The sequence below is a fragment of the Nestor notabilis genome, unplaced genomic scaffold, assembly GCF_000696875.1.
Source record: "Nestor notabilis isolate BGI_N333 unplaced genomic scaffold, ASM69687v1 scaffold3087, whole genome shotgun sequence".
NCBI lineage: Eukaryota > Metazoa > Chordata > Aves > Psittaciformes > Psittacidae > Nestor > Nestor notabilis.
In genome coordinates this window covers 38,797-50,579 of record NW_009936750.1, presented here as the reverse complement: position 1 = coordinate 50,579, position 11,783 = coordinate 38,797, and the positions used below count along the sequence as shown (strand labels likewise).

The 11,783-nt window shown below is 43.4% G+C and overlaps 2 protein-coding genes across 2 annotated transcripts in view; one reads left to right on the top strand and one right to left on the bottom strand.

Moving 5' to 3' along the window:
- SF3B6 (splicing factor 3b, subunit 6, 14kDa) overlaps positions 1-986 on the top strand; it is a gene marked incomplete at its 5' end in the record, with an annotated part of 4,087 nt that extends 3,101 nt beyond the window's left edge. Inside the window, 2 exons of the mRNA XM_010018479.1 lie at positions 188-326; positions 792-986. Of these exons, the coding sequence (XP_010016781.1) occupies positions 188-326; positions 792-881 (229 nt within the window). The remainder of the gene's footprint in view (positions 1-187; positions 327-791) is intronic.
- A 5,148-nt stretch (positions 987-6,134) lies between these two features.
- The window catches only part of FKBP1B (FK506 binding protein 1B, 12.6 kDa), a gene marked incomplete at its 5' end in the record, with an annotated part of 42,333 nt that continues 36,684 nt past the window's right edge, over positions 6,135-11,783 (bottom strand). Inside the window, 2 exons of the mRNA XM_010018478.1 lie at positions 6,135-6,828; positions 8,345-8,457. Coding sequence (XP_010016780.1) covers positions 6,700-6,828; positions 8,345-8,457 — 242 coding nt within the window. The remainder of the gene's footprint in view (positions 6,829-8,344; positions 8,458-11,783) is intronic.

Genomic DNA, 11,783 nt, shown 5'->3' with positions numbered 1-11,783 from the left:
GGCTTGGAGCAACCTGCTCTAGTGGAAGGGGTCCCTGCCCAAACTATCCTGTGATTTAGGAAAAAATAACAATAAAATGTTTTCTCATGAAGTTGCATTAGTTAATCTAATCTCAGTCGGTGCTGAAGACCAATGGAACTATTTCTTATTAATTTTGTTGGATATTAAAGTTCATCTTGCCTTGCAGTGGAAACACTCCTGAAACTAGAGGAACAGCCTATGTGGTCTATGAAGACATCTTTGATGCCAAAAACGCTTGTGATCACCTGTCAGGATTCAACGTGTGCAACAGATACCTTGTTGTTCTGTACTATAATGCAAACAGGGTATGTACACTTGGGAGGTTTTAAGTTACCTGTGAACACAGCTAGCAGAAAAAGAAATTCAGTTGGAAAAGAGAGGTGCTTGGGTAATTTTAAGAAATCAATCCAAACTGGCAGTGGGAATGGGTTGGGTAAATTGTCAGGATTTCATCTTTACTTGGTGATCTGTGTGGGGGAAAAAAGGTGTTAAAAACCATGTTTCTGGGGACTGTTCTTTGGAGAAGGGCTTACAGCTTCACATTTGCAGCAGGATATGAGATCTTGTGTGCAGGTAAAAAGATGTTCTGCCTGTGACTTCATGGTGTGCAGGGTACTGAGGCATTCTCTGAGGCCAAGGATTAAACGCTGCTGTTGGTGTGTGACATTGGTGTGTTTCCTCGTGATGTTGGTTGCAGTTACTAGGAAATAACATGTCAGGAGATGAGATTTTTTTTTTTTTCCTCACATCTTTTCTTTTCCTAATTCCAGGCATTCCAAAAGATGGACACAAAGAAGAAAGAGGAACAGCTTAAACTTCTCAAGGAAAAATACGGAATTAACACAGACCCACCAAAATAAACTCCCCTTTTTGGAAAACTGTTTTCCAGCCTTACTGCTGAGTTCTTGACCTAAACATAGGAATTCTCAATGAAGTATAACTTTTTCCTTTAAATTTTATAAGCTGTAATTTGATTTAGATCTTCACATTAGAAGTAAGTAAATGTAAAACATTGGAATATCTGCTTTAAAATTAAATCTCCATAAATGGACATGGCTTATCCATGTTGTCAGGGTGACCTGGTAAGTGCAGTGTAACCCCAGTCCTGTTTCTAGCAGGACCTTTCGAGATGGTACCAAGCAGGTTGAGCGTTTTGTACCTCCTGAAGTTCCACCCAGCCTCCAGGACAGGTTTTCAGCTTGCCAGCAGTTAATCCAGAGAACTGAAGGGGCTCTGCCTGAGCTGGCTGCAGGCAGGTAAATCTCATTTGCTACTTTCTGAAAATGGAACATTTCAGTTAGTCTCCCTGTCACAGGGATTTTTTTGTGCTTTTTAAAGAAGAATTTAGTATGGTTTGATACTTCACACCTGTATATTTTACCCAAATTGTTGTGCCTTTCTCTCTCTGGGAGTATCGGGGTGTCTGAAGGATCTTCACTTCCTTATGTGATCATTAGGTGGCTAGTTACTAGAAACAAAGCAAGCCCAAATCCATGCTTTTAACAGTTTCTTTTACAAACTACAGAAAATTATTGGCCTTTTAAAAGAATCCAACTGTTTAGGTGACTTCAATCAAATCATTCCCAGTGATTGAGACAAAGCTGATAAGCTGCAGTAGCTCTAATAGTGCATCACTGCAGGGTGATAGAGGAACATTATTACATGTACCATGATAGGAGTGACAGGAATAAACCTGATGCCTTTCAATGTTAAGTAGAGAATACCTGACCAAAACAAGGCAGTAGGTGAAGCTGGTAATTTTCAATACCTGTAGTGTGATTGTTTTCTACTTGGTGTGTTTGAACTGTAATATATTTCCTGTACAGAAGTTCTTAGATGTAGCATCTGGTGGAAGAAAAACAGATGTAAATTTTTTGGCTCGTTTTTTTTCAGCATGCATGTCCTGTGAATAAAAATTAGTGTGCTACGTAGGTTATGCATACTCTGTGTTTTGGAAATGGAAAAGAATCACCTCTACCTCTGTTCTGAACCCGCTGGGAGTTGTGTGAACATCAGTAGTATTCCTGCCTTGGGAGGATTTATCTGCTTGGATGTGATATTTAACTCCCTGAGCAGACAACTTCCAGCCAGTGCAGAACATGGGCAGATGCCAGCATACTTTGAAGATTTGTTAGGGTTTGGTTTTTTTTTTTCCTTTTTTTTCCTTTTTTTCAGTGCGTTGGACAGTCATAAAGGAATGTTTCATCCTTAGATTTTTGTTGAAAATTGTCACTTAAAGAACCACGGTGGCTTTGGGTCCATTTACTAAAAAAATAAAGGTGTGTCTACATAGTTTTGTGGGTTTTTTTCAGCAAGGCTAGCTTTATGCTGTGCTACTTCTGCATGTAAGCGTTCCTTTCAGAAAGCAAGTCATGTGTTGCCTGAACGCTCGTGGTTCAGGTAAGACTTTGTAGAGCATCTGCTGCCATACGTGAGCACCTGTGTTCAGCATGTGAGTGATGGGGAGGGACGCCCAGCTCTAGGTACCATGTCTGACACTCATGTCAAGAAGTTCCCTGTAGCTGCTGTGTGCTGTGCACATCCTTTGTTCTTCCTCAGCTGGTGAGGAGGAGTGTGAAGAAGGGTGGCAGTGATGCTTCGAGCTGGCTCTTTCACCCCTGAGTACCCGTGAGGAGGTAGCTGAAGTGGCTGGAGTGCAATTTCAGTTTTGAGTGGGTGATGGAAATCCCACCCAGTGCCTGGACAGCGGGTCTGCTTTATCCTCTGTTGCAGACTCAATTTTGGGATGCAAGTGAGAGTTACATCCCGTGTGTCTAGTAAAAAGTCTTGTCCTCACTCTGTGCCTCTTCATACCCATGTCCTTTCCTAAAAGCTGTGCTGCTTCCTGCAGCCTTGCAGGCCCAAGTCAGGAACCAGGTGATGGGAGACTTGGAGCCTGTGAGCTGCTGTGGTCATCTCTGAAGCACAGAAACATCATGCTCTGACCTGTGCTGCACCTCTGGTCGGGTGCAGCTGTGGCACAGGTACATTAAATGCAAAGCAGCTGCAATCTGCTGTTGCTCTTACCTGAGCTGTTACTTGTCTCGTGCCAGCTTGGGTTTGGGGGCTTGTCTGTCAGATTATACAAACCTAAATTTCTCAAGCAAAACCCAGCTTGCCTTAAAAATGTTTAAATGAATGAAATCCTATTGCTTCTGTGTGAGCATCCGTAGCTTTTAAATGTTACAAACTGCCTCCACTGTGTGTGTGTGTGTGTATATGTATCAATATCTATCTGCCATATGTACGCACACATATACATGTGCCAAATAAGGGCCATTCACACAAGTTGGTGGGCAATTAGAAGGCCCCTTGCTGTAACAGAAAGTGGAGGTGCTTGTTACCATGCTGGATTTATGCTTCAAATAGTATTCAATACTGATAATAAACCACTAAAGTGTTGGTAATGGTGCCACAGGCTCCCGGCCTTGTTTAAAATCGTATGCAAATACTGCATTGCTTCTGTCAATAGCAGAGAGTGTGATGCTTGCACTGCAGTGGCTGTTTTGATGAGGATTTGATGCTGTTTGAAAAACATATATAAAAAGCAATTCTTTAGGGTAATAAGATTAATAAAAATGCCTTCAATGAATCCTCAAGATCAGCAGCTTTTGATTTCTCTGAGAGCTCAGCTGCTGCCTTTCATTAAATATTCCATTTCATACTTTTTCTTCTAGTGCCTGTTCAGGGCTTTCAATGTCCCTGCACATGTAAAATGAAATAATAATTTGTACCTGCAAGACACAGGGAATGGAAATCGAATGCCCGGAGGATTGTTTTGATGAGGTCTGCTCAAGATTTTGTTTGAAATGTAATATCAAAGGACAGGGAAATGAGATCAGTTATATGAATGGCAGAGGGGGCAGCAAATAAGGCAGATGTTACCAGCCTTGTACTCTGCATCTGTGCTGGTTTTTGTGTGTGCTCACTTCCCATTTAATTTTTCAGGAAGTAGGGCATGAAATTAAGCCTGGAAGGTCATTTTTTTTTTTCCCATTGATGCTGTTTAGAAATTAGTAACAAGAGCATATCTGATTACACAGGCAATGACAGTAAATTTCTTCCAATCCATTATATAGTGGTAATAATTATATGTACTGTGTTGATTGATGATACAATTAAATAAATTAACGCATTTGCAGTCAAATAAAGAGCTGGAGATTACATTTCCTTGAAGACTTAATTTCCCAAAGTATCACAAAGCACAATTAGTTTTCCTTTCAGATTTTTTTTTTAAATGAAATTGGCATGAAAAATGTAATACCCTTTGCTTCCAACAACGGCCTCTGCAGAGAAAGGGTGATCAGGGGGAGCACTTCATCAGCCAGCTGTAATAAGGATTTTACAGACTCGGTAATGGCTGGGTAGAGCTGTTGAGGGCGAAAGGGAAGTGCATAGCAGTGCTGCAGAGAGAGGCTGAATGTGACCAGGAAAATGTTTACTGGCAGAGGGGCAGAGTGATTCCCTCCTGCTCATTTTAGATGTGGTAGGAGCTTGCTGGCTGCAGTACCAGGAGGTGATGGAGGGAACATACAGCTATGCTAGGTGTGCTGAGCCAATCCTCTGCATCACGGCTCACTGTCAAGGCATTCAGGAAAGGTCCCAGGTCAGATGCTTCTTGTTTTCTTTCTTGTTTTAAAGGGCAACTAACTTAAACTGGGCCATCGGTAGGAGCAGCTTTAGACTGGTGTGCTGGGTTGACCTGTGTTTGGCAGATGTGACAGGGCTGTGTTGCATTCAACCAGGACCTCACACCTGCAACTACTGCAACAGCCTGTGATCTGCAACCCATGCTGACATGGCCAGTGCAACAGTGGCTGGAGCACTGGCAAAGGAATTTGGGAGAGCTAGTGGGCATCAAGCCTTGACAGGGCTGATTCGCTATATATTAACAGGAAATTAGCCTGTCCTATATAGAAGAGCTATTAGTGAAATCATAGAATGGTAGAATGGTTTCAGTTGGAAGGGACCTTAAAGATCATCCAGTTCCAACCCCCTGCCATGGGCAGGGGCACCCTCCACCAGAAGCTAAAATCCTTACAAGTTGTGCTCCAAGCCCCTGTGTCCAGCCTGGCCTTAAACACTGCCAGGGATGGGGCAGCCACAGCTTCTCTGGGCAACCTGTGCCAGCTCCTCTGCACCCTCAGGGAAGAAGTTCTTCCTTGCAACTAATCTAAATCTCCCCTCTTCCAGTTTAAAGCCATTCCCCCTTATCCTATCCCTCCATGCCCTTGCAAAAAGTCCCTCTCCAGATTTCCTGTAGGCCCCCTTTAGGTACCTGAAGCTGCTCTAAGGTCTCCCTGGAGCCTTCTCCAGGCTGAACGAGCCCAGTTCTCAGCCCCTATCTTCATAGGAGAGCATAGGAAAGGCCCCTTTCTTTGTGGCCTCCTCTGGACTGAGCCCAAAAGCTCCATGTCCCTCTTATGCTGGGGCCTCCAGAGCTAGATGCAGTACTGCAGGTGGGGTCTCATGAGAGTGGAATAGAAGAGGAGAATCACCTCCCTTGACCTGCTGCCACACTCCTTTTGGTGCAGCCCAGGATACAGTTGGCTTTCTGGGCTGCAAGCGCACATTGTTGGCTCACATTGAGCTTTTCATCAACCTGCTCTCCCGAGTCCTCCTCAGGACTGCTCTCGATCCAGTCTCCACCCAGCCTGTATTTGTGCTTGGGATTGCCCTGGTCCAGGTGTAGGACCCTGCACTCGGCCTTGTTGAATGTCATGAGGTTTGTACTGGCCCATGACTCAGCCTGTCCAAGTCCCTCTGGATGGCATCTCTGCACCAACAGTGGATGTCTTTCTTTGAGAAGTATCATCTTCCATCTCTTCAGCAGCCAAATTTTGGCAGAGGTGAGGGGCCATGAGCAGGGCAGGGTAGATGGAGCCAGGAACCCTCTCTGTCCCAGCAGCTCTTACTTGCATGTTCCTGGTACCTCTTGTCTCACAGAGATCTTCCACTGTGCCACCTGCAACAGCAGCAGCACATGGAAGTGTGTATGTTTCCTCTAAGAAGAGAAAGAATGAAAAGAAATGCATTGATGGTTGTTAGAAGAACTTGTCATACACCAAAAAGAATTCCAGTGGCAGGAGAATAAAACCAGGAAATAGAAAGTATAAAGTATCAAGATTTTATTGTTTTCTATATATACTTTTAATTCTTAAATGAGACAGTATTTTTTAAAACAGCAGCAAGCAGAACGTGCAAGTTGAGAAAAGTGGCAGCGCAGGTAACTCTGTTTGGCTAATGCCCGTTCATGTACAAGGCGTACACTGGATTGTTCTTTGAGCACCTTTTGTGTTTTGTTTTCTTCTTGGTTTAAGTGTACAGTAAGGCAGTGGTTTTTCAGTAAGGAATATATATATATTTATATTTATATATATTTTCAATCATCACTGTGAATTCTTCTTACATGCAAATTAAATAAAATGTACAACTTGAAAATGTTACAACAGTAGACGTTTTTCCCCAAAAGCAAAGCTTCTAATAAAAGGCAAATACAGACACCACAAAGTTAAAAAAGAGAAGGAAGGCGTAAGAAACCGAACAGCAGGCGCTAGTGACAGGACAGCTTGAGCAGGGAAGATTGGGATTCCAGTGAAGGTTTCTCCCGCTGCTGGCAAGGCGAGAAAGGATGGATGGGTATTAACAGATGTCTCCAGCCAACTCCCTTGAGAAGATTCACTCTAACCTGAGTAGCTCCACATCGAAGAGGAGCGTGGCGTTTGGAGGGATGACCCCAGGGTGGCCTGTGGCTCCATAGGCCATCTCAGGTGTGCAGGTCAATTTTGCTCTTTGTCCTAAGCTCATCTGGGTTAGAAAGGAAAAGAGAAGACAAAACCAAACAGCATTAGGAGGAAAACAAAGAACAAATCACAGTGTGGCAGACATTGACAGAATTGAGGAGAGTCGGGACCACTGGATTCATAGATTTGTTTAGGTTGGAAAAGGCTTTATCAAGTCCATCCATGGCTCAGCTTCAAGCTGCCACACCAAGCTCAGACACAGGCCTTATGACTCCCCTGGCTTCTCACAGCAGTTACTTAAATTGCCAGAGCCAGTCTGGGAGCCCACCCTGCCTACACCAGAGCCAGCTGTAGGAGGTATGAATTCCTTCTATGGAGTGCAGGGTGCACGTAACACCATCAGCAGGAGCTAGGAAAGGCTCTCAGTAACAGACAGAAGAGATTAGTGCCAAAATGCACTTTGGTTCAGTTTCTGAAAAGCATTCAGCAACATTTTTCCTTCTTCAGCTACCACAGAGATGCCTTCAAAGCCACTGCTGGAACGCTAAAGCTGTAGGCACCCAACTTTCTGCTGCTGCGCAAATGCAAAGCAAGAAGTCCTACTGAAAAGAGGCCCTTACTTCCCTAACCTCACCCCAAGCCTGAGGGCAGACATCTCACCTCAGGTGCTGCTTATTCTGGCAGACAGCCCTTGCCCTGGGATGGACATAGATACTGATTTCTCTCACTCCAGACTAGCTCTGAAGGGGACAGTGCTCGTGGAGATCTGGGGTATCAAGAACCAAATCCCTGCTCTTCCAACAGGGTATTTTGGTGTGGAGCAATCTCAAACTGCTATTCATGCACCACACATAGTGACTTTAGGTAGAAGAAAAATGTGAATATGAACTTTCCCAAGTTCAGGGAGTGTTCATACCATGGGGTGCAAGAGCAGGTGACCTCTCCTGGCCCCTGCAGGGGTCTGTGTGGGGCAGGCTGCCTGCTGCTCTGGTGGGTCCCTGCAAGTCACACAGCCAGCAAGTTATGTGCAGGTTTCAGGTATGGGGCAACCTTGAGCTGTCAGAAGTTGAGCAGAGAAATGCAGATGCTTGTGGCATCTGACAGTCACTAAACCCAGGTTTAATGAAAAATCTGCATGCTAGACAGAGTGAACCGCCTTTGTCCAAGGGCTTTGTGTCAAACCCCGCCCCCCCAGCTCCTCAAAACCTTGGGGTGGAAGGAGACACACACGAGCTCGACTTCAGGCAGCGCTCCACTAGGAGGAGCAGGAGGGCAGCGGGTTGCACGCCGATTGCTGGGGTGGCTTTCGGCCACCTATTGAATAAGGGACAGGAGTCAGGCAGCGAGAGTGGTCAAGGAAGGGACAAACTGATTCACCCGGAGCTCGTTGCCACTGCTTTATCTGCACTGGCTTTTGTTTCTACAGCACACTCGTGTCCTGAGCTACTCCTAGCCTTACTGCAAAGCAAATAATAGAGTCCAGTCAAATCCACTTGGTTTTGCCACCATTGCACTGGACACTGCTGTGCTCACACACCCTTCAGCCAGCTTGAAGTTCACCTAGAATATTTCCTTTGTACCTGTGTAACTCCTTCTTCAAATCCTTTAATGACTTCTTGCCTGCCAATCTTGAACCTGAAAGGCTTGTTTCTGTCTCTGGAGGAATCAAACTTCTTTCCATTCTGTAGCATACCTGCCAAAACAAGACACAGTTTCAACCTGAGCTACATGTAAATTTAAGTGCGGGGTGTGTGGGGGGGGGAGGAGTGAAAAATTAATGTCTTGGTCACATCAGCGGCTCATTTCCATTTTCACTTTGAAGCCTCATCCAGAATGGATAAGGCATGAGAGCCAAACACAAATATGGTACCAAAAGGTACCAAATATGGTACCTTTCGTAAGGTAACAATAGTTACCTTTGCCTTCTGGTAATTTAGGTTCTAAAATGGAAACGTATTCTTATTCTTAATGCAATAAGTTATAACTCATATAGTACCGAACATTACACAGACACACTGAAAGGCTGTTGCTTGCACAGTGGAGCTTCCTGGCTCAGCAGATAAAAGCAGGCAAGGAGCAAGTGGGAAGCAGCAGAAGAATCTCAACACAGGGTCCTGATCCAGGCCTGCTCCGAAATACAAAATGCTCCCTAAAACCAGCCTACAAAGACAACAAGTTTAACATAAATATGACTAGGCTTATGACTGGGCTTGCTCCTCATGAAATACTTCTATTTTAAGGTATTTTTAACAGTGTAACTAACTAAACATAATAGTTGCTGTGGAGCACACGTTGAGTGACCAAGGGGACTTCGGCTATGTGTGTCCCAAAGCTCACCACAGCCAGCAGGAGCTTTCCACACGCTTCCATGGGTGGGGATGTAGATTCAGGCTTGGGAAATCTTGAACCAGCTTTGGCACCAGTTAAATGTCTGCAAGTAAAGAGCAGCTCCTTCAACTTGTTCCTGCAAATTTAAGGTCTCCTGGGAGACCTTAGAGCAGCTTCCAGTACCTACAGGGGGCCTACAAGAAAGCTGGAGATGAACTTTTTATAAGGGCATGTAGTGACAGGACAAGGGTGAATGGTTTTAAACTGACAGAGGGGAGATGCAGATTAGATATTATGAAGAAGCTCTTCCCTGTGAGAGTGGTGAGGTCCTGCAGAGGTTGCCCAGAGAAGCTGTGGCTGCCCCATCCCTGGCAGTGTTCAAGGCCAGCTTGGACACAGGGGCTTGGAGCAACCTGCTCTAGTGGAAGGTGTCCCTGCCATGGCAGGGGGTTGGAACTAGATAATCTTTAAGGTCCCTTCCAACCCAAACCATTCTGTGATTTATACCAGAATACCTAGTAGGAATATTTGATAACTTGGACAGTTTACCTTCCCTACTTGATTCACTCAGGAGTACTAAGAGTAAGATGCATTACACAAATGTGGCCATTCCACAACATGCATGTGAAACTTCTACATAACATTACAACTGCATGTGTCTCCTCCTCCCCATATAGAAAGAACAGAAAAGCCTCTGCATCTAAGAATATGAAAATAGCAAGGACATTTATATGAATAGTACCCTCATTCATTACATTTTCATTCAGCCTCAAGAGAGCCAGGGAACACTACTCATTCCTTTGGATGGGCACAACACTGTTTCAAACCATGTATTATGAACACACAGATTCTACAGCAAGTGGATAAACCTTCACAGAGAGCGACACTTTCAGGTATTCTCATTCTCTTTTCAAACAGTGGATAATTATGGTAGCTTTCCACTTAAAAGTACATGATAAATTGCTCTTTCAAAATGCTGTACTTTGGCTATTGTAAGGTTTGGCTGATAATTATATATTAGAATAAATGCTCTCTTTGTAATGCTGTAGTGCCAGTGTTTTGGGCATACACCATGACTCTCCTGTGCAAGGTTCTGTACAAAGGGAAGTTCATTAATAACCAAATATCCAAGAAAGTTTCTGGTTGAAAACAACGTTATCAAGCACAGCTTTGACAGAAAATGTGGAGAAATCCTGCCTTTATGATCCAGTATGAAAAATATAGCCTTACTAGTTTCTTTTCATTAAAGCAGTTGTATTAATAGATCAGCTTGATGCACAAGTTTTATTTTCCAGTGAAAACTACCAGTTATTATCCAAACAACAAAAAAGGCATATTCTGCTTGCTTAAAACTCTGTGTTACAAATCAAAGGTAATTCTAAAGAGACATGCCAGAATAAAAAATAAAGATTAAAAGGGTATGATTCATCTTACCAACCTTTATGCTTCTAAGATGTAGCCAGCTACTTTTGAGCTAATTACTCTGCTTCACTCTATAATCAAGTCAGAGAAAAATGTACTTTCAGGGGGCAATTCATCTAACCAAATCTAGGCCAATAATCCTAGCAGTTCCTCTTTGCAATGAATATAAGGGAAGTCCAAACAACTAGGTCAGATACGGGTGTCTCCAAATCCATTAGCAGCTGAATCGGTGGTGGAGGCATTCTGGCCTTGCAGTAATGAGGACACAATATTTGATCAGTGCAGTGGGATTCTGTGTCTAGATGTTTTACATCAATATTAAAACCAAGTGACAGATTAAGGCAAATTATCTGTTGACAAAGTCGAACTTTTGTCAAAGTCGGCACTTCAGAGGTGTGTGTGCGTGTGCACACAAGGCTTTAGGAGAAAAATTACGGAATAACCTGCCTATAAGGCATGTTGCATAACCTTCACTATTGGCACTTGTCATATTCCTTGAGTTTTTCACAGGATAGTAGCGAAGTACTTTATTTATGCTCCAATGCATGTACATAGACACATTATGCAATATATCGACTCAATGATATCCCTAAACCCCCTCCATGCAGGCTGGGAAGTCACACCAGCTGCCTGCACAGGCTTTCTAGTTACAGACAAACATGGGTGCATTTGTAAGGTAGAAAACCAGCCCGTATGTAGACGAGGGCTGGCAGGGAGAAGCAGCTCAGAGGGAACTCTCAGGCATATCGCATAATCCTTTTTGAAGTATTTGATCTTAAATTTAAATGGCAGACCTTCCTCACGGCAATTTCATTTTTAAACACATCATAAAACCTTATGATTCTGTGAAATGGAAGAAGACTATTACAGAATCCCAATATTTAATAGTTTTAATATTAAAACTTAGTACTGTCATTACAGTCTGCACGTTCAAAGCAGTATGCAAACATTAATTATTCCTCACAGCAGCCCAGGGAGGTAGAAGAAGATATTTATTATAAAATAGCCTCAGTCTGGAAGTTCAGATTCAGATGCAAAGTTTCACAACACTTTAATATGCTTTCACTTCATTTTGTAACTAAATCCTATTAAAATACTTAGCTTAAAGGTCTGGTGGTTTACTAAATACCACACATCGAACCAGCAGCAGAACCAGAATTAACTACTCAGAGATCCTGACAACAGCTACTGGACAATGCTTCCCATTTAAAATAATGTTTCTAGCTGTCCATGAGCTTGCTAGTCTAATATACATCATATAAAAACTGA